The sequence below is a fragment of the Denticeps clupeoides genome, chromosome 17 (genome assembly GCF_900700375.1).
Source record: "Denticeps clupeoides chromosome 17, fDenClu1.1, whole genome shotgun sequence".
In the NCBI taxonomy this organism is placed as follows: domain Eukaryota; kingdom Metazoa; phylum Chordata; class Actinopteri; order Clupeiformes; family Denticipitidae; genus Denticeps; species Denticeps clupeoides.
This window is the reverse complement of record NC_041723.1, coordinates 12,947,513-12,973,288: the sequence shown is the minus strand read 5'-3', so window position 1 is coordinate 12,973,288 and position 25,776 is coordinate 12,947,513. Positions and strand designations below refer to the sequence as shown.

At 43.3% G+C, this 25,776-nt stretch overlaps 3 protein-coding genes and 1 long non-coding RNA gene across 5 annotated transcripts; 3 read left to right on the top strand and 1 right to left on the bottom strand.

Annotated features, from left to right (window-relative positions):
- Nucleotides 1–338: 338 nt before the first annotated feature.
- On the top strand, nt 339–12,847 carry myo5c (myosin VC). 2 transcript variants are annotated; one of them, XM_028957815.1, is made up of 41 exons: nt 339–516; nt 738–848; nt 1,865–2,036; nt 2,110–2,254; nt 2,340–2,496; nt 2,647–2,790; nt 3,200–3,281; nt 3,404–3,511; nt 3,608–3,714; nt 4,094–4,359; nt 4,439–4,520; nt 4,759–4,899; nt 5,027–5,149; nt 5,228–5,311; nt 5,403–5,531; nt 5,719–5,816; nt 6,006–6,092; nt 6,184–6,295; nt 6,440–6,651; nt 6,747–6,912; nt 7,390–7,536; nt 7,617–7,781; nt 7,879–7,972; nt 8,046–8,109; nt 8,200–8,380; nt 8,488–8,581; nt 8,745–8,808; nt 9,045–9,122; nt 9,204–9,384; nt 9,547–9,640; nt 9,723–9,786; nt 10,054–10,222; nt 10,299–10,383; nt 10,473–10,571; nt 10,770–10,924; nt 11,025–11,114; nt 11,199–11,349; nt 11,600–11,885; nt 11,968–12,142; nt 12,216–12,296; nt 12,385–12,847. In XM_028957815.1, the coding sequence occupies exons 1-41, from the start codon at nt 490–492 to the stop codon at nt 12,535–12,537; spliced, it is 5,223 nt and encodes a 1,740-aa protein (XP_028813648.1). In that variant the 5' UTR covers nt 339–489; the 3' UTR covers nt 12,538–12,847. The 2 variants fall into 2 exon arrangements, with proteins under 2 accessions (XP_028813648.1, XP_028813646.1); XM_028957813.1 differs by having other exon boundaries at nt 9,045–9,384.
- LOC114766711 (uncharacterized) lies at nt 11,865–13,618 on the bottom strand. Its single transcript, XR_003742849.1, has 3 exons — nt 13,053–13,618; nt 12,352–12,533; nt 11,865–12,192 (listed from the first exon to the last, which is right to left on the bottom strand). It is a non-coding gene; the product is annotated as an uncharacterized LOC114766711 (long non-coding RNA).
- Nucleotides 12,959–18,110, top strand: gnb5a (guanine nucleotide binding protein (G protein), beta 5a). The gene is made up of 11 exons (XM_028957819.1): nt 12,959–13,522; nt 13,977–14,113; nt 14,207–14,248; nt 14,335–14,411; nt 14,499–14,631; nt 14,788–14,931; nt 15,031–15,122; nt 15,204–15,252; nt 16,914–17,010; nt 17,127–17,293; nt 17,392–18,110. Exons 1-11 carry the CDS (start codon nt 13,411–13,413, stop codon nt 17,401–17,403), a joined length of 1,062 nt encoding a protein of 353 aa, XP_028813652.1. The 5' UTR covers nt 12,959–13,410; the 3' UTR covers nt 17,404–18,110.
- A 463-nt stretch (nt 18,111–18,573) lies between these two features.
- On the top strand, nt 18,574–25,768 carry ap4e1 (adaptor related protein complex 4 subunit epsilon 1). The gene is made up of 21 exons (XM_028957816.1): nt 18,574–18,883; nt 18,970–19,041; nt 19,207–19,330; nt 19,510–19,583; nt 19,664–19,785; nt 19,853–20,012; nt 20,111–20,277; nt 20,361–20,434; nt 20,521–20,643; nt 20,786–20,895; nt 20,994–21,133; nt 21,254–21,366; nt 21,623–21,744; nt 21,861–22,163; nt 22,369–22,480; nt 22,569–22,701; nt 23,097–23,346; nt 23,423–24,055; nt 24,131–24,321; nt 24,433–24,593; nt 24,679–25,768. The coding sequence occupies exons 1-21, from the start codon at nt 18,743–18,745 to the stop codon at nt 24,837–24,839; spliced, it is 3,486 nt and encodes a 1,161-aa protein (XP_028813649.1). The 5' UTR covers nt 18,574–18,742; the 3' UTR covers nt 24,840–25,768.
- Nucleotides 25,769–25,776: the final 8 nt, after the last annotated feature.

Here is a 25,776-nt window from a genome sequence, read left to right as displayed (position 1 = left end):
CATAACAAATACATTGTAAACCAGATTATTTCATTTTATATCGATTACCGCCAATGGCTCATAAAAACCGGAATCTCGAACATAGTCAAGAATCAATAAAAACGCTTGTTTCGGGCTTTTAAAAAATATCTTTCCTCCATGTAATGAGTCCCAGAGAGGCAAAATAGTTTTTATACCACGGAAAGAAAAGTTGCGTTTTTATTAGTCGCTTTATTGTCGCAGACCGGCGCTCCTCCCGCGGCAGAAAGCGCCGCCGAAGGCCGCAGGACTGGCTGGGACGGAGGATCCTGCTCCTTTTGTTTCCTTGATCCTTGTTCACACGAACACACCCACTCGGGTCAGGCCGCCGTCACGGGACGTCGCGGAGACAAAGTCCGGGCGGCAGGTGCGCCGGCGGCGGCGAAAGCGCTTCTCCTTCGGGCGGGAGGCCGGTGGTCGGGAGGCGGGAGAGCTGAGGCGCTCGGCGGCTTCCTTCGGCGGGTCGGAACCATGGCGCTGAGCGAGCTGTACACCCAGGTCCGGCGGAAAACGAAAGCGGCTCCTTTTAAACTCTCTTTAGGGAAAAAAAAACTACTTTTTGAGTTACGAACAACGTTTTCCTCACCGACTAACCTGGATAATAGAGTTACGCCCGTAGCCGTACTGACAATCTGTCGTCTTTCTGCAACATATGTTACCGTGACGGAGGTCGTTCTGTTTTTCATGCGTTTATTAAAACGTTCATCAAACGTTCACAGTATAACAGAGTGTGGATCCCGGACCCCGAGAACGTGTGGCAGTCTGCAGAGATTTTAAAAAACTTCTCACCTGGAGACAAGATCTTAGAGTTACAGCGCGAAGATGGCTCGGTAAGTCAGAGCAGTCTTTTCATATGCAGTACAGGCCAAAAGTATGTAGACAGCTTCTCATTCAATGTGTTTTCTTTATTTCCAGGACCATTTACATGGTAGATTCTCACTGAAGGCATCAAAACTATGAATGAACACATGTGGAGTTATGTACTTAACAAAAAAAGGTAAAATAACTGAAAACATGTTTTCTATTCTAGTTTCTTTGCTCTGATTACTGCTTTGCACACTCTTGACATTCTCTCATGAGCTTCAAGAGGTCGTCACCTGAAATGCTTTTCCAACAGTCTTGAAGGAGTTCCCAGAGGTGTTTAGCACTTGTTGGGCCCCTTTGCCTTCACTCTGTGGTCCAGCTCACCCCAAACCATCTTGATTGGGTTCAGGTCCGGTGACTGTGGAGGCCAGGTCTCCACTTTTTGTTAAGTACATAACTCCACATGTGTTCATTCATAGTTCTGATGCCTTCAGTCAGAATCTACCAATGTAAATGGTCATGAAAATAAAGAAAACACAATGAATGAGAAGGTGTCTCCAAAATTTGGGCCTGTACTGTATATAAAGTTGCCAATATAATGATTTAATTAAACTGTTTGCCTAATTGAATTAAGATCAAGTGCAGATGTGGAATATGCAGGGGTGTTTTAAATCCAATCAATCAATGAGGTAGTCTGTTCTGGTTCACTAGGACCATGAATACAATAATTGTAGTTTGTATTTCTTGCATAAATTAGACTATAAGAGAGTTACTGGTTAGTCTAAGTAGAAGGGAGTAGAAATGTGCATAAAACAGACGAAATCCATTTACCTAAAAACAAGCCATGTGCTATGTTTTTACGAAGCCTGATCCATTTGTCTATCTTATGGGGATAATTGGATGAATCTCCTTATCTGTAAAAGTTTTGCACGGACCCTTCAGTAGCACTAGCCCCGATGGCATGAACACTTTCAACTTTTTACAATAAAATTATATAACATGCCGTTTATTACAGAGACGTTCGTTTTTGTTCGTTTTGCAGGAGCTCCATTACCCTCTGGATTCTGGGAGTGCCCAGCTACCTCCCCTCAGGAACCCTGACATCCTGGTCGGGGAGAACGACCTCACTGCCCTCAGCTACCTCCACGAGCCGGCCGTCCTGCACAACCTCAGAGTGCGCTTTGTGGAATCAAAAATCATCTACACATACTGTGGTACGTCATCATGTCACTGTGCTGCTCTTATCCCGACTTTGGTGTTTGTGTCTAATTCTTTTTCTTCGTCCAGGAATCATCCTGGTTGCGGTTAACCCATATAAACAGCTCCCTATCTATGGGGATGCGGTAATCCATGCTTATTCTGGTCAGAATATGGGCGATCTGGATCCCCACATATATGCTGTGGCTGAGGAGGCTTACAAGCAGATGGCTAGGTAACAACAAAACCGTGAAATTACTACTCACTGTGCACTGCACGACAGTGGCACAGAATGGCACGTTTGACTCGCTCTTATGCAGGAACAACAAGAATCAGTCCATAATTGTGAGCGGTGAATCGGGAGCTGGGAAGACTGTATCTGCTCGGTACACAATGAGGTACTTCGCCATGGTCAGCAAATCGGGCAGCAAAACACGAGTGGAAGATAAAGTTTTGGCTTCTAATCCAATAACAGAGGTGCTTTTTTGTTTATCCATTGTCATTAGAAAGTGATTTTTGTTGTTTTTTCTGGTTTAGTTTTTTTTCTTTTTTCTTATATATATATATATATTAAAACGGCATGTTATATAATTTTATTGTAAATAGATTAATCTGTTGCATTTTCAGGCAATTGGTAATGCAAAAACCACCAGGAATGACAACAGCAGTCGTTTTGGGAAGTACACAGAGATCAGCTTTGACAGAAGATACCAGATCATTGGAGCAAACATGAGGACGTATCTTCTGGAGAAATCTAGAGTTGTTTTTCAGGTGCAGCAGACATTTCAGGTCTTACTTTAGACTACAGGGCCCTGTCATGGCAGTTTGGGCCAGTGGTGGCCTAGCGGGTAAGGAAGCGGACCTGTAATTGGAAGCTCACGGGTTCGAATCTGCCAAGGGTGCCACTGAAGTGCCACTGAGCAAAGCACCGTCCCCACACACTGCTCCCCGGGTGCCTGTCATGGCTGCCCACTGCTCACCAAGGGTGACGGTTAAAAGCATTTCGCTGTGTCACCGTGTGCTGAAGTGTTTCACAATGACAATCACTTCACTTTGCAATGGGTCCAGATATCCATTCCAAGTATTAATTTGTATTACTTTAATTAATTGTAGTTACTGAATAATAAAGAGTAGCTCTTCTTATATTTGAACAGGCTTGAATATTTGTGTGCTTCTTTAGGCAGAGAATGAGAGAAATTATCACATATTCTACCAGATGTGTGCCTGTGCAGACCTGCCTGAATTTAAGGCCTTGAGACTAGGTGAGTGTATTGTGTGTGAGGAGTGGTGTGCGGAGACTGTCGCATGTGTTTGAATCATTGTACGTGCTAAAATTAAATGTAGAAATCTCCAGTTGGTATCTGACCTGCTTTGTCCTGTGTAGTGAGTGCTGATAAATTTCACTATGCCGGCATGGGTGGAGGCATCGAAATTGAGGGTGTGGATGACCGAGCGGACATGGCAGAGACCCGCAAGACTTTTATAAAGTTGGGTCAGTGGATGCAGCATGCAGGGGTGTCCTACACACAGCCCGTCACATCATCATCATTCAACTCCCACTTGATGCCATGTTTCTGTGCATCTGCAGGATTGAAGGAGGATTTTCAGTTCGATGTGTTTAAGGTGTTGGCAGCCATTCTCCATCTGGGCAACGTGACCATCAAAACTCTAAACCCAGAAAAATGTTCAGTCAGTGTAAGTTGTGCTATCAACGTACATGTGCAAAATTTTACACACTGTTTAGAATTCACCGAACACAGCTTGCTTCAATCTTCAATTTACTACAAATTAATAGAGGATGTGTTTTAAGGCCACTGCCAGTTAAAGGTCGAATTGCCTTCAGTTCTTGCCTTTGTTTTCTGCTATAAAACCCACAGTTTCTTACACACAGATTTTTTATGTGCTCAACCAAAACGTTGACATATCTGTACTGGAAACCAGTGTTTCAATATTTTGACCATTAAATAAACTATGAAACTATTAGAATTCAATTTAAATAACGTGGGTGGACGTATAATGAATAAAACACTTAGTCCTTTGTGTCTTACATGTGTTCCCCTGCACTTTCTGTCAGTCCAGTGATCCTCATCTTTCTGTGCTCTGTGAGCTGCTGAGCATTAACGCTGAGAGCGTTTGCCGCTGGTTATGCCACCGCCAGATCGTCCTTGTGGCAGAGACGGTGGTTAAGCCTGTGCCGAAGGAGAGGGCTGTTAATGCCCGTGATGCTTTGGCCAAGCACATCTATGCCCACCTTTTCAACTGTGTCATTCAGAGGATCAATACAGCGCTGAAGGTCCCAGGGAAGCAGCATTCCTTTATTGGAGTTCTAGACATATATGGGTAAGAATGCAAAACTTTTTTTAAAACTCAATTTTCATTCTATCATATCATTTCACTCAGTATTCACTGCTTCCTCCAGCTTTGAAACATTTGATGTGAATAGTTTTGAGCAGTTCTGCATCAACTATGCCAATGAGAAACTGCAGCAGCAGTTCAATCTGGTAGGTCACCTCACCAATATAGCATGCAGTATTTCATTACCTCAGTTTTTACCATGGTTGCCATGACAATGTCCATTGTCAGCACCATTTTCAGCATAGGCCTTGTCTTGATTCCTTAACAGTATTTGGACACACATTACATGCAGAAACATAATACAGTTGAGCTAGTGAAGGGTGCTGATATCTTTGGCATTAAAGGATTAGAGTACTGAATGTGTGGAAATATTTGCATGTCCAGCATGTCTTCAAACTGGAGCAGGAGGAGTACATGAAAGAAGACATACCGTGGACACTAATTGATTTTTATGACAACCAACCAGTCATTGATCTCATTGAAGCTAAAATGGGTGTTCTGGACCTGCTGGATGAGGAGTGCCTGGTACAGATCGATTTTTTTTTTTCAAACAATGCTACAATAAGTTATTTAAATGAAACATTTAATATCATTGTATGAGTTGAAATTTCAGACAAATTTTGTTTCCCCCCCCCCCAATTATTTATCGTAGTTCCCCCAGGGAACAGATCACAACTGGCTGCAGAAGCTGTATAATTACCTGGGAGAGAATCCTATGTTTGAAAAGCCAAGACTCTCCAGTGAGGCCTTTGTGATTCAGCACTTTGCTGACAAAGTAAGAAGAAAATGTAACTCTCACAGGTGAAAACCAACAGACTGGAATAGCAAACCTTGTCATTCCGTTTTCTCTCAGGTGGAATATCAGTGTAAGGGATTTCTGGAGAAAAACCGAGACACACTCTATGAAGAGCTTGTGGACATTTTGAGGGCCAGTAAGGTATACTCAAATGCCTGCTTGATTAGAATGTCCGACTTTCAAGGTTGTGTATGTCCCAGATATACGTGTATATCTCATTCTACATTATTAGTTTCATCTACTGGCAGAGTTTTTCCAAGAAGAGGAGCAAATACCTGCAACCAAAGGCATCAAAGTGAGGCCTGCAAGACCAGGAGTTAAACCTGCCAGCAAGCAGTTGAGAACCACAGTTGGAGATAAGGTGGCTCCAGAAATGCCTTCGTTTGTTTTGCTTCTGTTTATATAGAAACCATGAAACCCAAATGGCATTCCTGTGATAGCCGCGTGTGTACTGTGTTGGTTTAAAGACGATGACTGTACTGGGTAAATAGACTTTGGACACACATGGAGACACAGAAATATACCTGTCATCGTTTTATTTGGCACAGTTTCGCAGTTCGCTGTATCTGCTGATGGAGACCCTCAATGCCACAACGCCTCACTATGTCCGTTGCATAAAGCCCAATGAGGAGAAGCTGCCATTTGAGTATGTGCACATTATTCATTCAGATTTGTTCAGTTTAAACGGGTACCAAAGAGGTACATCTCATGCTTCTCAGCACCTCTTTCAGCTTCATTATTGTACACACAGCTTATTTTTCTACAAGCATTTAAAACCTCATGCTTCGCCTGAACTTTTGTGACTGTGGTAGTGAGGACCTTTTGTTATCATCAGGTATGACTCAAAGCGTGTGGTGCAGCAACTCAGGGCTTGTGGAGTCTTGGAGACCATTCGCATCAGTGCCCAGAGCTACCCTTCGAGGTTTGCAATGAAGCAGAAGGAGAAAGTTGCTGAAAGTAAAATCATTACTGTACATTTTGTATATTCAAGTGAACATCATTTTGCTGTCCAGGTGGACATACATTGAGTTCTACAGTCGCTACAGTATTCTGATGGCACTGTCAGAACTTGGGATCAATGATAAAAAGCAGACGTGCAGGACAGTGCTGCAGAGGCTGATTCCAGTAAGAAATCCCACAGGATACTTTTCCTTCCACTTCCATTTACCTTTAACCCCAGACAAACACTCCTCCCTGGTGTCATTTGTGTGTCTTAGCATCATTGCAGGATGTGCAGCCTTTGTTTATGTTTCTATGTCTTCATTTCAGGACTTGAACCAGTACAAGTTTGGGCGGACCAAGATCTTCTTCCGGGCGGGACAGGTTGCATACCTGGAGAAACTGCGTTTGGACAAGCTGAGGGGCGCTTGTGTCACCATCCAGAAACATGTACGGGGCTGGAGCCAGAGACGAAAGTTCCTGCTCATGAGAGAGGCGGCCATCACCATACAGCAATATGTCCGGGGCAAGAGGCAAATCCGGTGCGATCAATGACAAATGCTTAAAACGGGTGGTGATTACAGTGTTCAAGATGGACTGAATGGACGTGTGTGATTCTGTTTTGTCAACTGTCCAGGCAAATGATAACGGCTGCAGCTCTGAAACAGGCTTGGGCAGCTGTGGTCATACAAAGGCACTGCCGTGGTTTCCTGGTACGGCGGATCTATCAGCTGGTCTTGGTTGCCACGGTGACCATCCAGGCTTTCATCAGAGGGTGGATTGCTCGGAAGCGTTACAAAAAGGTGTGATGGAAAGATTTCGGTAATTTTGTAATCATAAGGTTTATGTTCAGTGCTTTTACACATGCAGTTTACTTCTGTCCTTGTCCCAGTGTGACATAATCGGATGGAAATCGACTGATGTATGCCTGAGAGGTGGCAATTTCCAATTTTTTCAGCTGATCCATTACCTCATAACACTGAATTGGACAGCACACTTTGGCAAATTAGTTGCATGAGTCCAGAGATACAATTGCAAAGCATGCACAGAGCACCTAGGCCAATTTGGTTTTCTGTAACAATACAATATTGCAGAAAAAAAAAGTTGTCTGATGATCAGAGTTCCACATGCCCTTGATCCAGCCAGGAAAGGAAATTGTGATGCATTTTGATATGCACATTTATGTTTACATGTTCAAATCTTAGTACCTCTCTTTTTCAGATGTTATATTGCATACAGAAACATTGGTAATTTATGATTTCCTTGCCATGATTCCACAGCTGGTAGCAGAGCGTAAAGCTCTGATTTTACAGAAGTACGCCCGGGCGTGGCTGGTAAGGCGTCGTTTCTCAGCCATGCGCAGACTGGTGCTCAACGTCCAACTGTCCTACAGAGTTCAGCAGCTGAGGAAGAAGGTGGAGGAGCAGGTGAGAACACGGAAAGTGTTAAACAAATAATTCCAAGGTAAACTGACAATACCATTGTTACTGTTTTGCCCATTTCATAGGGTAAAGAGAACCGAGGTCTGATGGAGAGGCTGACTGGCCTGGCCAATGCCCATGCTCAGGGGCAGGAAAGGGTGCATACTCTGGAGCAGGAACTCAGCAAATCAGCAAGTGAGAAGGACTCCTTGGAGAAGCAAGAGAAATTAAATAAGCAAAAGTCGGAAGCGGTCAGTGTTCTTGGCAAATAGAACTTTCCGTGGCTTACAATTTTACTCTCCCGCCATGCAGTAGAATAAGCACATGCCTCTAATGCGTCTTCATCAGGTTATCTCTGAGCTTCGGGCTCGGATTGAGGCCCTGCTTCAGGAGAAGAACACCATGGAGAAGAAAGTCATTGACTCTGCTAATGAGCTGAAAGGTGCTTTTAATATTTATAACCTGTTGCATATATCTACTTTACAGTGCATTAACACATTGCACCATATTTCTAGACAATTTTGATGAAATCAGGAGAAAATTGCAAGATGATTTGGAAAGAGAAGCAAGGTTAAGAAAGTAAGGCACTTGTGTTTAGTATTTTCACATTTTTCGACAGAATATTGCCCAGTTAGAGTTTCGTTCTTTTTTTAATTCCTACCTGGATAGGGTTGCAGAGAATAATTTGGAAATCCATAAGGAGGACCTTGACAAAGAGATTGAGGCACTGAAAGAGGAGAACAAGAGGCTGAGAGAGGACAAGATTAGACTCCATACACAGATAGAGGAGGAGAGTCAGGTTAAGAGTGACCTCCAGGAACAGGTCACTCAGCTCACTAAGCATGTGAAGGTAAGGACTTTCAATTTTACATTAGACTATGTTTTGTCCATTTCTCATCTTTTATATTTGTACATTGTTCATGGTTTTTAATATAACATCATATTTGTTTTTTAAAGGTTATACCTGAGTTGAGGAAAGATCTCCATATCATCACCACACAGAAGGATGAGCAAGACAGAAAGATAAGGGAGCAAACACATCAGGCCAAAGGTTTGTTTCCTGTGTTCTTCTGGATTTATTTGCTAAACATGTTGAAAGAAATAAAATTCACTAGATATGTAAAAAATACAGTTCTTTCTGTTTTAATGCCATGGTATAGTGGTAATGCACAACATTATTTCTGAATTGTAAATGACATTTGTTTCCCATGAAGTTAAGATAGGTACCCTAACAAGACAACTCCTTGGTGACCAGATTGAAGAGGAGATTCTTTCAGGGTATGTAATCGGAAGGTTGCTGGTTCGAATCCCGAGCTGCCAAGGTGACACCATGGTGCCACTGAGCAAAGTACTTTCCCCACACACTGCTCCCCGGGTGCCTTTCATGGCTGCCCACTGTTCACTATGGGTGGTGGGTTAAATGCAGAGGACTCATTTGATGGTGTCACCATGTGCTGTGCTGTGTTTCACAATTACAATCACTTCACTTTTTCCCCTTTATGTCATTTTTACAGATTGGCAGAGTCTCCAGAAAACAATGACACCGATGGAAGTTTGCTGTCTGCTTTTGATGGACTCCAAAAAGCTACCAGGTCTGATTCCTTGTCATGCAGTACACCACTGGGCCTAAGTTCTGTTACTATTAAATGGTATCTGCTCCCTTGCTCTTTTAGAGTTATGGAAGCTCACCTGCGTGAGCAGAAGGACCATTATAATAGCCAGCTGGAGGCAAAGACCTTTAAGATGGACCATCTGCAGAATGAGAATGAGCAGCTGCAGAAACTCTTCCAGGAGAAGAGCAATATCACTGATGGCATCCGCATTGAGGTTGCCAGACTGACTGCTGAGAACATGGTATTGAATTATGTACATTTTATTCATGTTTAATAATATCAGTGCAGTGTGCAATCTTACATTTCTCAATTAAGTGTCTCTCTATAGTTTTTTTTTTTTTTAATCTACCAGTGATGGCTAATTTGACAGTCTTTTCTGTAAATCAAAACTGATCCTGTGCAGGTGATCCCTGAGTTGAAACAGCAGATCTCCGAACTGCAGAGACTGAAGCAGGAGCTGGAGGTCCAACATCAGGAGCAGGCCATTGAAGTGAAGGGTAAATAAAGTAGTATTTGTCTGATCGCATTATGTCATGCACACACTACTGTAGCCTATTAACATTGCCTTTCATTTTAAAGAACAAATGGAAGCCATCTCAAGTAAACTTCAAAGCAATCTGGAAGAGGAAATCTGCCATCGAAGGTGAGATATGTAACTGTGAGCACAGAGGGTGGTAGTAGCCTAGTGGGTGAACCAGAAGACCCAGGTTCAAACCCCACTTACTACCATTGTGTCCCTGAGCAAGACACTTAACCCTGAGTGTCTCCAGAGGGGACTGTCCCTGTAACTACTGATTGTAAGTCGCTCTGGATAAGGGCGTCTGAAAAATGGCGTAAATGTAAATTATACGTTACAGTGTCTGTTTTATTTGTCTGATAACTAATCTGTGTTTGTATTTAATTGCTGTAGGTTGTTAGAGCAGCAGAAGGATGACAACAGTAGGCAGAAGGACGAGTTACTGAGGAAACTGGAGGAATTGGAGGAAGAACATCAGCAGCTGAAGAAACAGAATCAGGCTGAGGGCGAAGCCAAAAGCAAATTGAGACAAGAAGCCTCTCGACTCACAGCTGAGAACATGGTAAAAATCTAAATATAAGCATTGTACATGATACATCTAGTTTAATACATAACCATTAATGTTTTTATAACTCTAGGACTTTGAAGAGCAGCTTGATATGAAAGAAAGGTTGATCAAGAAACTGCAAAGCCAGATCAAAGCCCTTCAAGCACCAGAGAAAGGTACAAGATTTTAGTGCCTTGAGCGATACATGTTTTTGATGTTTATTATTTTGTAATAAATTTATTTTTCATTCTTTTATATTATATAGCCAGTCAAAACGCAGCTCCCGCTATTCCGAAAGATTACCTTGGCATGTTGGAGTACAAGCGAGAGGATGAATCCAGGCTCATTCAGAACATCATTATGGGTATCTGAAAATGTGCTGTTTTTTTATTCCTTTTTGAGGTCATACATTCTATATAAGCACATCAAAATACATTTCTTATTTTATAGTATTCCAAACAAATAATGACAACAATAAAACTAGTTATCATGTGATTACTTCAAATAGAAATGCCCATAAGATTCTGGTGTGGAACCTTCTCCATTTTATGCCCACTTGTAGATATGAAGCCTAGAGGGGTTGTGGTAAACATGATTCCCGGCTTGGCTGCATATCTGCTCTTCATGTGCATCCGTCATGCTGACTACCTCAACGACGAGGTCAAACTCAAGTCCCTCATGCACGGCATTATAGCTGGTGTCAAAAAGGTCATCATGGTGAGAGAATGAATATCATTTTTATTATATTTAATTTGGACTGCAAATTGCATCAGATATATTATTATACATGGGTCTGTGCTGTCTGCTTATATTAAAGAACCATCAGGAGGATTTTGAGGTGCTGTCCTTCTGGCTATCCAACACACATCACTTGTTGAACTGCCTGAAACAGTACAGTGGAGAGGAGGTCTGATTGCATTTCCTTTTTCCGTTTCTGTTTTGTCTTTTTTGTGAATGTATCAGTACCAGCTCTGAATTATTTCCCATCCAGGAGTTCATGAAGCACAACTCGCCCCGTCAGAACAAAAACTGTTTGCAGAACTTTGACCTGTCAGAACACAGGCAGATCTTCAGTGACCTCGCCATTAAAATTTATAATCAGTTTATAACTTGTCTGGAAAAGAATTTCACCCCCATGATTGGTATGTACTGAGTGAATTTTGGTTGGTTTTGTTAAATTAATTTTTTACGGGTTATTGCAATTGTTTTTTGTTTTTTTACACAAAATATATACTTTACCATAAACTAGTTGCTTGGTTTTGTTTGTAACCACACAATGCACTTTTTTCAGAGAAATATATTATAATTCAAAATATTGCATTAGGAGTTACATTCCAGTGCAATTTCATTGTATGAGCATAGGATGACATTATGCCTATTTTTACCGTCCAGTTCCTGGAATACTTGAACATGAAAGCCTACAAGGCATCTCCAGTATGAAACCAACAGGATTCCGTAAGCGCTCCAACAGCGTCTATGAAGACATGGAGGTCTACACCATCTCCTCCATCACTGAGCAGCTAACTGGCTTCCATAGCACCATGAGTCAACATGGCATGGACCCAGAGCTGATCAGGCAGGTCATCAGGCAGCAGTTCTACCTGGTGGGGGCCGTCACCCTCAACAGCATCCTGCTGCGCAAAGACACGTGCTCCTGCAGGAAGGGCATGCAGATCAGGTGAGCGCGTGCATATCAACAAAAGCATAACTACAGACACACAGCAAAGGAAGGAATAGACAAACGTGTGTGTGTTGTGCAGGTGTAATATCAGTTACCTTGAGGAGTGGCTGAAGGAGCAAGGCCTTCAGGGCTCGAGTGCTATGGACACACTCAAGCCCCTGACTCAAGCAGCCTGGCTTCTCCAGGTCAACAAAACAACAGATGAGGATGCCATGGAGATAAAGGACAAGTGCACGGAGCTTTCGCCTGTTCAGGTGCAGTGACACAGCAATGTCTAGACAGTCTGGATTTGTTTTTCAGCAATCTGAAAATAAACGTGTCTCTTAGATTGTGAAGATATTAAACTCGTACACGCCAATTGATGATTTTGAGAAGCGAGTGGCACCATCATTTGTCCGAAAGGTTCAGGTGAGGGATCAGAAAAACCCTACATTTCAGCTTAAAAAATGAAATGTAGAAGCACCTGAGTTGGGAATTCTTCTTTTGTGCAATCCAGGCTTTGCTCCAGGACCGTGAGGGGTCATCCCAGCTCATGGCTGACACAGAGTATCGCTTCCAGGTCACATTCCCCTTCAACCCCTCGAACCAGGCCTTGGAGCTGCTCCAGGTTCCTGCCAGCCTCAGACTACCTTTCGTCACCCGGATCTGAGAGACACAGAGTGTCCAGTATTCCAGACTTCTCTTAAAATCATTTTTAGCCAAGAGGACTGATTTACAATGAAATATAAGGATGTGCTATGATTTTAACGTAACAAATTGTTTTAATGACGTCTTCACTAATGTATTTATTGTTTTATGCCATCAGGATATTATTATGTTGTAAAGACCTACAATTTAATCAAATTCATAACATGAAGCCCTAGGTCAAGATGTTTTTAAAAATGTATTGTCACAAGCTGTTTACAAAATCCTGTAAGAATGCTGCAAATTAGGATTTTACAGATTAATAAAATAATCAAGCCTCATTACATCATTTTTCCAGCCTGTATGCCGGTTTTAATTAGAGGTCAACCGGAGGGGAGCAGAGCTGTCAATCAACGCCATGGCTCCTCCCATTTTGAACATCGAAATTAAATATTATATTTTGTCCTGAAGACAGGATTGACGAATCAAAACCAAACTGTTCAATAACAATGAGATCGGTTACAGGACGCTATTTCTGACCTTAGATGCGCTGAGATTTGTTATAAAAGGACCGCAGTCGTGACAGTGGGGCGGGACGAATCCTTTTTTTTAAGGCCACGGCAGGATTTCCTCGTTATTTAACGTCCGGCGCCATTGTCCATCATAACAGTGGTGTTTTTTTCCCGCGTAAGAGGGATTTAGCGCATTAACGAGACGAGCTCACGGATACAGGACAGACGGAGCATCCTCCTCCTCCTCCTCCTCCTCGGTGTGACGTCACGGCAGCTGCATCAGCTGTGAGACCCGGGCGGAGGGCAGAAGCAACGCGCCAGCATCCGTCCGCCGGGCCGCACGGACAGAGAGGAGGAGGAGAAGAAGAAGAAGAAGAAAAACCAACATGGCTGCGCAGGAGCTGCAGCCCGCCGAGGCGCTGGCGACGCTGAAGACGGAGTCGGAGAACCTGAAGATGAAGCTGGAGGAGGAGAGGGCGAAGCTGCACGACGTCGAGCGTGAGTGCGGAGGGAGGAAGGGAGGAAGGGAGGGAGGACATGGCGCTTTCAGGGAACGTGAAGGCTCCTCTGTTTACCTGGAGAGCAGCATGTCCTGCTGTGGAAAACGCGTGAACAGAAATGTTTGATTAACATTGAAATACTTTGAATTTAACATCCAGGTCGTAACCAGTCATGTTAGTCCGCAGTGGGGTTTATTTTTTTGGTTGTTTTTTTTTATGCCGAGTTGCTATGTTGAGGTACCCTGATGAATAAATATTTTCCCCGATCCTATTTGTTCCACTTCAGTTCCTCCACATTCACAGGCAGGCCGCTGGCGAATGGCGGTCGCTCCGAGCGAGGAACTTCCTGCCGTCGGCGTTGATAATTGCCTCTGCGACCCGGCCATTAGGCCCCATTCGCCCTGGCCATTAGGCTCAGAGCGGCCGGTAACTGCGGCTTCCTTCCTCAACAGTGCATCAGGTCGCTGAGAAGGTGGAGGCGCTGGGCCAGTTCGTCATGAAGACCAGGAGGACCCTGAAGGGCCACGGGAACAAGGTCCTGTGCATGGACTGGTGCAAAGACAAGAGGAGGATTGTCAGCTCTTCCCAGGTCAGTTTCTGCTGCTCTCCTGTTGGAGAAGATGGATTCATCTATTCTATTATCCATTTTTTAAACATTTTTGCTATTTTTTTGGTCATGCAGGATGGAAAAGTGATTGTTTGGGACGCCTTTACCACCAACAAGGTAGGTCACATCAGAGTGTAGAAGGCCTTCGGCTTTGTAATAAACGGGCATGTCTGACCCCAGGATGTATTATGTCTGTTGTGTAGGAGCATGCCGTGACCATGCCCTGCACGTGGGTGATGGCCTGTGCCTACGCCCCCTCTGGGTGCGCTGTAGCTTGCGGGTGAGTCCCGCCCTCCGTTAATCCCTCACGAGCTTCTGTAACATCTCGGAAACATCTAAAAAAAAAAAAAAAACTCCGTCTTTACAGTGGCCTGGACAACAAGTGCTCCGTTTACCCTCTGTCCCTGGAGAAAAACGAGAACCTGGCGGCCAAGAAGAAGTCCGTAGCCATGCACACCAACTACTTGTCGGCATGCAGCTTCACGAATTCAGACATGCAGGTGAGAGAAGATGTGGTGTGATGTGGTTGTCATTCGACGTAGCCGCTGTAGTTGTCTCCGGGTATTTCTTTCTTCTGCCTATTATTGCCTGTCTGCCTGGTTAAAGCGTTTCTGTCACAAGAACCGGTTAATCGGAGGAAAACTTGTCCGTGTCAGATCTTGACCTCAAGCGGCGACGGGACGTGCGCGCTGTGGGACGTGGAGAGCGGGCAGCTGCTGCAGAGTTTCCACGGGCACGCCGCTGACGTGCTCTGCCTGGACCTGGCGCCCTCAGAAACTGGCAACACGTTCGTCTCAGGGGTGAGGAAGAGCTGAGGGCGCCTTTGGTTGCTTTCGCTCACTTGATGCCGCCCGTACTCACGCCCAGGTATGCCCGCTGGGATTGTTTGTCATCGACAGGGCTGTGACAAAAAGGCCAACGTCTGGGACATGCGGTCTGGACAGTGCGTTCAGTCGTTCGAAACACACGAATCGGACATCAATAGTGTCAGGTGAGCACTTCAGCAAACGCTTCGCAGCATCTGCCTCCTTTTCTTACCAGGATGAATGAATGAAATCTTTTTTTTAATCAGGTACTATCCCAGTGGAGACGCGTTTGCCTCAGGATCCGATGACGCCACTGTAAGCACTCGTTTTTGATTTCACTGCATATTGTCACAAATGATTCGATGTGGGACATGTAACAAGCCAAACGTTGGATCAGAGGTGGACAAAGTACGCATAGATACCAGTGGTGAAATGTTACTCCACTACACACAAAAAGCCGTGCAGTAAGATTTTTACTTAAGTCAAAGTACGAAAGTACTGACTTTTATAAACAGTTATGAAATCAAGTTGACAAAGAAGCAATCTGTTTATTTTTAATAGCACCACTACACACCCCCATGAAACAGCATGGTAGGTGTTCTGACACGAGGTACCAAGTATATACAGTACGGGCCAAAAGTTTGGACACACCTTCTCATTCAAGCTTTTTTCTTTATTTTCATGACCATTTACGTTGGTAGATTCTCACTGAAGGCATCAGAACTATGAATGAACACATGTGGAGTTATGTACTTAACAAAAAGTGGAGACCTGGCCTCCACAGTCACCGGACCTGAACCCAATCCAGATGGTTTAGGGTGAGCTGGACCGCAGAGTGAAGGCAAAGGGGCCAACAAGTGCTAAACACCTCTGGGAACTCCTTCAAGACTGTTGGAGAACCATTTCAGGTGACGACCTCTTGAAGCTCATCGAGAGAATGCCAAGAGTGTGCAAAGCAGTAATCAGAGCAAAGAAACTAGAATATAAAACATGTTTTCAGTTATTTTACCATTTTTGTTAAGTACATAACTCCACATGTGTTCATTCATAGTTTTGGTGCCTTCAGTGAGAATCTACCAACGTAAATGGTCATGAAAATAAAGAAAACACATTGAATGAGAAGGTGTGTCCAAACTTTTGGCCTGTACTGTACATCACAGGTGCACCAAAAGTAGTCTAATGTGACCGCTCTTTGTCAACTATTTACACGTATTATATAGACGTAACTTCATAGTCGTGTCCACGTAGCTGCATTGTTACACGCTAACTTTGTAAAGGACAGTGGGTGGCCAGTCATTTCACAGCCATAATGTGATTTCTATCTGAAAGCTTGGACAACTTTCTCTTGTAGATAATAAAAGGTTTACATACCGTAATATGTTTGTGCAGGTTGGAGGGTGAGTTTCTGAAGGCTGTTATATAGTTGGTTTTAGGCAGACACAGCACGCACAAAGACTAAATTAATCTTTAAATCTTTCAGAAAATGTAAGCATTTACTCAAGATATGGCCAAGGGTGCTAAAATGGCGCCAATGAATCATTGTCCATTGTCTCGCGTCGCAAAAATGCAGTAGCAGTGCTGGACTTCATTTTATGATTGGAGATTATGTCAGAGGTGACGTTACCCTACTGGTTTATTCCTGGGCGCCACGCCTATCACAAAAACATCCAATTTCAGAAGTTAAAGTAACGAGACCCTCGATAGAAATACAGTGAAGTCAAAGGAACAATCTACAAAAGTACAAGTAAATCTGCTGTCTGCTGTCTACGTTACTGTCCACCTCTGCATAGGATTATACTGCACTCTGGAAATGCCGCCCTGATTATGTTTTGTGCAGTTATGCGATTGGAGAGCGAAAGGTTTATTCAAGTTCTTCATTTGCATCAAGCCCAGTAAAGCCCATGTACTGAGCAGTGCAGCAGAGAGCATGCGCTTTCAATACCTTTACAATCGACACCGGTTCTCTTGTGTTTTAGTGCCGGCTCTACGATTTGAGGGCAGACAGGGAAGTTGCTATTTACTCCAAAGAAAGTATCATATTTGGGGCTTCCAGTGTTGACTTCTCCCTCAGTGGTAAGTGTCTTGTGAAAAATGATTTAAAGCTAATAATCTTAAATATTTATAACGTTCATATTAATAAGCACGCGTGTTGCTTCGAACCTGACATCCCTGCCTTTATGAACCTTCAGGCCGGCTGCTTTTTGGAGGCTACAACGACTACACTATTAATGTTTGGGATGTTCTGAAGGGGACTCGAGTGTCCATTCTGTTTGGCCACGAGAACCGCGTCAGCACCCTGCGCGTGTCCCCGGACGGGACGGCTTTCTGCTCAGGATCCTGGGACCACACTCTTCGGGTGAGAGACTGGAACGCACGGCCGGTCGGAGATCTGACAGTGCCGAGCTATGATAAGACGATGCCTGACGAATATCCCCTGTTGTGCATATCTTCTAGATCTGGGCCTGAAGATGAGGAAGGGACACGCAGACGGTTTCGGATTCCGTGTTAGCTGCTGTATAGCTGTAGTGCATGTGACTGGAAGGAGCTCCACCGGCTAATAGAGACAGATATACTGCTCATGTGGACACTATAGAGGACTATAGACTATAAGATAGAAGCACTAAGAGGTACTGAGTCGTACGGAACTGAACCAGACTGTACAGTACATATTAGTGCATGGTAGGGAGTACTACGAATACAACTACACAGTAAATGCAGTACAGTACAATACTACAACACTAAACTACACTGTATTTATTACATGGCTGAAATGGTTCATGTACATCTTGCCCGCAACATTCCAGTCGACAGGTGAATTTTGATATACACAAAACGATTATCATAATTTTTAAGTTGTTTTTTTTCTTTCCAATATACTCTATAAAAAAAATATCAGGAGGAATGTGTTGCTTCATATCCTTTAAACAAAGAAAAAAAAACAGTACTTTAAATCAATGTTTGCCAGTTTATGAGTTAAGGACAATTTTTTTTAAATGCCCAAAACAGACTCTAATCTACTTGATCAAATATGCAACATCATGTCATATCAAGCAGTGAATCTTTGTGTGAGTGTGTGTGACATGTTTGTCAAACCAATGTAATAATATTTGTTGTATTGTAATTTAAGCGAGTAAAGTGAATAAACTATGGTGTGTCCAATCATGGAACCGTAAGACAGATGCTCCAGACCGTTCTCTGTCACCCCGCTCTGTACAGACGGTAGTAGTAATTCCACTGTGGGTGGGGTGACCAGAGGACCATGGGGGGAAGATGCCACTTTCATTAAAAGCACCTGGATGTCACTTCAGCACAGACTTCTCGCTGTGTTCATGCGGTACAGCTGCACAAGTCCTTTAGTCATGGAAGCCAAAAGGGCAAATCAAGAGAACTGTAACTTCAACTTTTGTCCACCTCAACGTGCCCTGTCAGACATGGAATATCGGGGTCCCTGTAATTGTACTGCAGCATAATCCCCATCTCAGGCCAATTGCTATTAAAACAGGGCATCAGTGAACAGCTCGCAGAATCGTTCATTTAATTTGAAGTAAAGCCGCCGTTGGCCAGCAGGTGGCAGTAAGCGCCTCCTCGCTGACTTATTCATAGAAGGGGCCGAAGAAAGACGGAAGTGACGTCTCAGGTCGACGCGCAAGTATGGCGGAGAGCGGCGCCGGCGGCGTAAACATCATTTTTGTTTGGGGCTCCGGCTGTCTGCGGCTTTGTCGCGTCACCGAGCCGGCGTGGTGAGTCGCTGGCAGGCCGTTCCCCGCTCCGAACGTTCCCCGCGGTTTGTGCACCGGGAGCTGCCATGAGTGATGTGGTGGAGAAAACTCTCACAGCTCTGCCGAGTCTGCTGTCCCTGGACTCGCAGTCAGGAGCTGGGAAACTTTCCTCCACCTCCAAATTAGGAGGCCTCATCAGAAGCATCACCGAGCTGACGTCCAAACACGTATGTAACCTTTGCACAACCATCAGCGTGAACGGCGATGACGTCACCAGGTTTGGGTTTAGTGTGTATTTTTTTAATGGCATTAGGAGGAGGAGAAGCTCATTAATCGCGAACTGGCAGCGATCAAAGAACAAGTCTCATCTCCTAACACGTCTATGGTGAGTCCTCATTTGAGCATGTATGCTGAATGTCAGGTTTAATCATGTGTTATTATGCATCACAACCATGTGCAACAGAGGCTTTGCAGAGACTGTAGTCTCGTGCTTAATCATTCATATTTTCACAAACACGCATTCATGTAATTTCATGTGGTATTTGAACAGAGACAGATGAAGGAGATTATGGTGAGAGCCATTTACTGTGAGATGCTGGGATATGAGGCGAGTTTCAGTTACATCCATGCCATCAAACTGGCCCAGCAGGGGAGTGCAATTGAGAAGAGAGTAGGTATGTACCATTGCATTAAAAAGATCTCATTTCAATAATGAGGTTAAAACAACAGTAGATGATACGAATGATAAACAAGTTTTAGGAATTAAGTGTACATAGATTTTATGTTAGATTTTATGTCACACACACACGTTTAATTTTCTAATACTGACTCAGAGATCAATGTATATTTTAAGGTTACCTTGCAGTGTCCTTGTTCCTCAATGAAAGTCACGATCTGCTGCTACTCCTTGTTAACACAGTGTTGAAGGTTTGTATATTTAAATTGAATATAAAGCCAGTGTCAGTGGGTTTCTTAATTAATCAATGAAATCTATGTTTTGGTTCTAGGACCTTCAGAGCACAAACCTCATTGAAGTCTGTATGGCTTTAACTGTTGTTAGCCAGTTGTTTCCCAAAGACATGATACCTGCTATTTTGCCATTGGTTGAAGAGAAACTGACAAACCCAAAGTAAGATTTCTGAACCAATCTTGAATTTTTTTAAAATGCTCTTAATGGACCTATTTCTTATTTACAGGGAAATAATACGACGGAAAGCTGTTCTGGCGCTGCACAAATTTTACCTGATCGCTCCCAATCAGGTTCAGCACATCCACAGCAAGTTCAGGAAGGCACTGTGTGACAAAGACCCTGGAGTTATGACTGCCTCATTACACATCTATCTACAGCTGATTAAGGTGTTGGATCACAAGATCCTTCTAAACTAAAAGCTCTTCTAAGTGTGTCGAGTTTTTTCGGAAGGTCCTACCTTTTTAAAACCTGTTTCTGAATTTAGGAGAATCCAGACAGCTATAAGGACTTGACGGGGAGTTTTGTGGCCATTCTCAGGCAGGTTGTCGGTGGGAAACTTCCAGTCGATTTTAACTACCACAATGTCCCAGCACCCTGGCTGCAAATTCAGCTATTGAGGATACTCTCCCTGCTTGGGAAGGACGACCAAAGGTATTCAGTGGCCTTATTTATTTCCTTCAATATTGTGCTATTTACATATGAGCAGCAAACTGAGGTGATATCTTAATTTATAGCACGAGTGAACTGATGTACGAGGTCCTGGATGAGTCTTTACGGCGAGCTGAAATGAACCACAATATAACTTATGGTAAGATGGCAAATTTGTGTTTGTGTGTCATGTTACATGGATTTGACTTTATAAGATGTTTCCAACCTTTTCTGTTTCACCCATAGCAATATTATATGAATGTGTGAAAGCCATCTATACAATATATCCCAAGTCAGAGCTTTTGGAGAAAGCAGCAAAATGTATTGGAAATTTTGTTGTTTCTCCTAAGATCAACCTCAAATATCTAGGTAAGACTCTTACCAAATGAAAAACATTTTTATTACTATTTACTATTACATCAATGGATTTTAGAATATCGTGAGACCTTTTGCCAGCTCAAACCATGGTATATTACTGTATCTGTATATTACCAGTCCTTGTGCTTGATAGGATTGAAAGCCCTAACCTACGTGGTTCAGCAGGACGCCAGCCTCGCTCTACAGCACCAGATGACCATTATTGAATGCCTGGACCACTCTGACTCAATCATTAAAAGAGAGGTTAGACAACACATAATAACTAGACTGTTTTTTTTGGTTTTCATTAAATGAAAAGAAGATGGTTTCAGCAATATATTTATTTATTTATAATTCTCCAGACACTTGAGGTGCTCTTCCGAATAACAAATGTGAAGAATGTGGCAGTGATCGTTGAAAAGATGCTTGACTTCCTTAAGTTGTGCAACGATGACTACACCATTATTGATTTGGTGGGGAAAGTTGCAGAACTTGCAGAAAAATATCCTTTTTATAATTTTTGTTGTATTATTTTCTGAATTTTGCTAATGAGAAATGTTTTTATGGAACCTGACATACTGTTCTTACTGTATGTGGGCTGTTTCCCTTTACTCTCTGATACATATTCTCCCAATAATGAATGGTTCATTCAGACAATGAATGTTGTGTTCTCTCTTGGAGGAGAACTCATGCATCCTGACATCCCAAACAATTTTCTCAGACTATTAGCACAAGGTAACTTTTTTTTTTTTTTTTTTTTAATTGTCCTGCAAGACTTTGTCCTTCTATAAGGACACATCCTTCATATTCTCTCTAATATTTGTTTTTCGATGGTATTTGATGTAAGCAGTTCTACTAAAAATATGATTCTCATATATTCTCACCAAACTCAATATTGTGTCAACATTATTTAATCTTTAGCCAAGTTAAATCAGTGCATGTTGAATAAAGCCTAAGTGATTAAAATGTTGTATGTGGGTTTTTTTCTGAGGTTTTGGAAGTGAGGAGGAGGAGCAGCAGCAGCTCAGGGTGTTTGCTGTGGATTCATATCTTACTCTATTGGAGAGTGACACAGCTCACCTGCCACAGCGCTTTCTGCAGGTCATCAGCTGGGTGCGTCATGCTTTTCCAACTTTTTTTTTTTTTCCACTGTGGACATCTGCAGAATCACTGAAAATGTGCATCTGAATGTTTTTATTTCCCCTATAATGACTTGTCACCCCACGCAGGCTTTAGGGGAGTTCTCTTACCTCAAGGACGGTCTTGAGCCCTGCAAGGTCACCAAGCTTTTGGCCAAGCTGCTTGATGAAAGAAATGTGACCTCTGAGAGCCGGAGCTGGATCCTGTCGGCCATGGCCAAGCTGAGTGCTGGACCGGGGGCCGCAGCCCTGGCCCTGCAGGTGTCTGAGAGATACAGCTCGTCTCTGGACACTGTTCTCCGCCAGCAAGCCCTGGAGCTGCTGCATCTCAGCCAGGACCCAGAACTCCATGCCAGGGTGCTCCCACATGGCGCAGCCTGGGACAGCTTTGAGGTACAGAGCTGAGATATTCATAGGCTCTGCTTAACATTAAAGTTTAAAATATTATGCCTCACTGGACTCTGAGCGCAAAGTGCCCTCTACTTTGCAATGAAAAATGTATGGAATTTATTACAAATGCATTCAGATACATTTTAGGAGTAGAGATGTAAACGTGATGTGTGGACATTGACAGTTTTTTCATCTATGGCATGTGCAGGTAGACTCGTCTTTGTCTTTCCTGGATAGTTTTGTTTCGGAGGCTTTGTCCCAGGGAGCTGCACCTTATAAAGCTCCCCACCAGAGACAGGAGGAACTGAGGCAGGAGAAAGGTGGGAGAACTTAATCATAAACAACTTTCTCCTTTTTTACTCTGTTCCAAATGTAATCGCTTTAAAATGTATGCTTGTGTACCCTCAGCGCTGTCCCTTGAGCCGTACAGCATATCTCTCCCAGTCAGCCTGTCATCCTGCAGCATTACAGATCGGCAGTCTCCCACGCTGCTCTCCATGAGCTCCAGCCTTTCAGGGAACAGCAATGAACTCAAAGCAGGGTGAGTCTCTAATACTTAGTCCCAACCACACTCTCTCACTGCTTATTTAAACATAATTTTGAAAGATTGAAAGGAGCTCTTTGGTTCAGTTCAGCATCGTTTAAATAATTTTTCTGGGTTGTGAGACGTAATATGTTTTTATAGCACAATTTACTGATATTATCTTTCCATACCCCTTCCAGACATCGTTTAGAATCCCTCCTCTTGTCCTCTTTTCTATTCGCTCCAACAGATGTTGACCTCAAGTGAAATATGCAGATAGATTATCAGTGCTTTAATTAAAGGATTCTGATGGGAAAACTAGTGGATATAACTTTAGTGAACATGTCCCACGTGCTGCGGTTTATATGGTGCGAGGATAATGTTTTTTTTTTTTTTCTTTTTGTGGTTTTCAGGAGCAGCACACTGAAGCTGGAAGGGGTGAAGAGGGTGTGGGGCAAGGAGGGCTACCTGCACCAACAGGATGCAGTTGAAGAGGCTGCTCAAGTGGAGGAGGCCGCTACCCCTGCACTACCACTCAGCCCCCAGCAGGGTGGCGCTGAGAGCCAACAGACGCATGGTGATCTGACGGTGGTAGAGCAGGAAAAGCAGAAACTGGCCTCCTCACTGTTTGTTGGACTGGGATCACAAAACTCTACTTTTTTGGTGAGATCATAATCTGTTTGATTATGTTATTTCTGCATGGTATGTTGTTTCATCTATTGCAATTTTGGTTTGTTAGATGGGGAAATCAGACTCCACATCTCAGCAATTCAGGAGGAAAACGAGAGCTGCTGACTCCACATCTTCTGGTGTTAGTGAAAGATCTTCCAGCTCTTCACACTCATCCTGCAGTGACTTCCTGCACAACAACCTGTTAGAAGACAGTCAGAACTCTCTCAACACGCAAAAAATTGGAGTGTCCAATGGCACACATGAGGGGCCTGTAACACAGAGTTTCCAAACAGCCAATGGCATTCCTGAAGAAGATGGGGAGGAGCTTGGAAACCCTCTACCTGTAATAGTAGACAGTGATGTGGCCTCCATTGGCACTGAGACATCTAAAGAAACTTCACCTTTTCTGGATGCAGGCATGGTGCTGGTCCAGCCCTGCTCACCCCAGACTGAGCTCAGAGACTTTGTTCAACCCGGGAGCAGTGGGATCACACAGACTTCCCTGCGGTCTCAGTTTCCCCCAGAGCTCAGCCAGCTGCCTCACTCTGACATCAGCCTCCTGTCCTCAGACCACAGCCTGTCCCTCTCCGCCTGTCGCGCCTACAGAGACGATGCCTTACTGTTCGTCATAATCCTGTCTAACTGCAGCCAGTCCTCTACAAACGGTCTGTCAGTGCAGTTAGACTGCAAACAGCTTAAGGTACTTTGAAAAGATTTTGGAAATTGAGTAAAATGTTGTGGAAGCATATTTGAAACATTTTCAACCCTTATACAGGTAGCCAGCCTGAGAGGTAATGCTCTGGAGAATCTCCCTGCCCATAGTATGTCTGTGTGTTGGTATGCGCTGCTGATGGAGGAGCCCCACACCCAGGTTACCGTGGCAGGAAGTGTCTCATACAGAGCTGTGCCTGGCCACACCCAGACACTGCAGTTTACAGACAAGCTCTTTTTGACAGACTTCATAAGGTACATTCTTGAATCAGTTGAAGGCGTCAGAAGTTGTGTTTTTTTTTTTTTTTTTTTCTCCCATTATTGAACAGGGATTGTAAATTTATATATGTGTGTGTGTGTCCACAGACCTTTGACCTTATCTACAGAAGAGTATGGTAAATTATGGCTTTCCTTCTCACAAGATGTCAGACAGAACCTTAAACTCATCCAGGGTGAAGGAGATCCTCTCAGAGCCACTCTCAGTGCCCTTAAAGAACAGCTCCAGCTTCACATAGTGGATATTATAGGTCAGAGAGCACTCTGCACACCATAAAGATGGCAAAGATCAGGCATTAGGTATTTCATATGACTTTCATATGACCTGCCTTCCAGGTTCGGAGGGGATTGTTGCCTGTCGACTTCTTCCAGACTCTCCCTGCCTGCTTCATTGTCGAATCCATGGTGGTTCCTTGGCTGTGTGGCTCCGCTCTCCTCTGCTCAGTCTCCCCGACTGTCTGCTTTACTACTGCCAGAAGACCCTGGAGGAATGCTGAGCTGCACAAGCTTCAGCAATATGAGGGCTAAAGCTGTGTCTGCTGACTGCACTGTTCTGTAGGCTGAATAATGGCCCAGACTGAGCTGAGTTGGGGAACTTGATATCTTGACCAGATGTTCTGACGTGTCAGAGATCAGGAAAAATGTTAAGAAGCAGAAGTGCAATACACTGATACTTATCCCCATGTTGTTCATTCTAAACATTTATGTATTGAAGTTATATTTATTGCTTTTACTCTGCAAATATTGTAATTAATTTGAGCTTGAAGAACAAGAGGCATACTGCCAGATAAAGGGGGAAGAGATAAACAACATTTTCAGGATGTGACGGCCTTGTTTCCAGGTATTTCCCCCCGCTGTCTTAAGACACTATGCCTGGATTGGTCTCGACTCTTTATTTGGTTTTCCCCATTTGTATGTCTGTAAGACTTGTGGATGGAAATATGAAGCCATTCTCATTATTATTATTAATTTAATTTCTAAAAATAATAATGCTTTGGGAGTCTTGAAATCTATGCAGTTTACTCTAATTTTGTCATTTTAATTTTATATGTTATGAAAAGTGTTTTATGGCAGTTTTAAAAGGTGTTTGGTGAATGCAGTTCAGGTCAAATTTAACAAGTTACTATCACATAATATCCACAATCTCATGTGGATAATTACATGATATAAATGTAAATATTCATTAGGGGATGGTTTCTTTTTAGATAATAAAAATGTACTTGCCACCACAACTTTATTCATTGTAAATATCTGATGCCTGGTATTTCGGTATAGTAAATGGTATTTTGGATGTTAGAAGAAACCAAATGCCTTATTTTATTGTGCTAAAAGGGAATACTTTTAATGTGCCTGTAATGCAAAAAACACTTGCTGGTGTCCAGCCAGAATTCTGTTTCTTCCAGTAAAGCTGACCACACTGACTGCAGTTTGTCT

What these genes read in the sequence shown, in the direction of transcription:
- ap4e1 (XM_028957816.1), top strand. Translation starts at nt 18,743, where the DNA reads ATGAGTGATGTGGTGGAGAAAACTCTCACAGCTCTGCCGAGTCTGCTG. An exon ending in GAGAAACTGACAAACCCAAA is followed by an intron (nt 19,786 to 19,852) that starts GTAAGATTTCTG and finishes TCTTATTTACAG; the next exon opens with GGAAATAATACGACGGAAAG. An exon ending in TAGACTGCAAACAGCTTAAG is followed by an intron (nt 24,056 to 24,130) that starts GTACTTTGAAAA and finishes ACCCTTATACAG; the next exon opens with GTAGCCAGCCTGAGAGGTAA.
- myo5c (XM_028957813.1), top strand. Translation starts at nt 490, where the DNA reads ATGGCGCTGAGCGAGCTGTACACCCAG. An exon ending in TGCAGCAGCAGTTCAATCTG is followed by an intron (nt 4,521 to 4,758) that starts GTAGGTCACCTC and finishes TTGCATGTCCAG; the next exon opens with CATGTCTTCAAACTGGAGCA. An exon ending in TGCTGCAGAGGCTGATTCCA is followed by an intron (nt 6,296 to 6,439) that starts GTAAGAAATCCC and finishes TCTTCATTTCAG; the next exon opens with GACTTGAACCAGTACAAGTT.
- gnb5a (XM_028957819.1), top strand. Translation starts at nt 13,411, where the DNA reads ATGGCTGCGCAGGAGCTGCAGCCCGCCGAGGCGCTGGCGACGCTGAAG. An exon ending in TCACGAATTCAGACATGCAG is followed by an intron (nt 14,632 to 14,787) that starts GTGAGAGAAGAT and finishes TGTCCGTGTCAG; the next exon opens with ATCTTGACCTCAAGCGGCGA. An exon ending in GCAACACGTTCGTCTCAGGG is followed by an intron (nt 14,932 to 15,030) that starts GTGAGGAAGAGC and finishes TGTCATCGACAG; the next exon opens with GGCTGTGACAAAAAGGCCAA.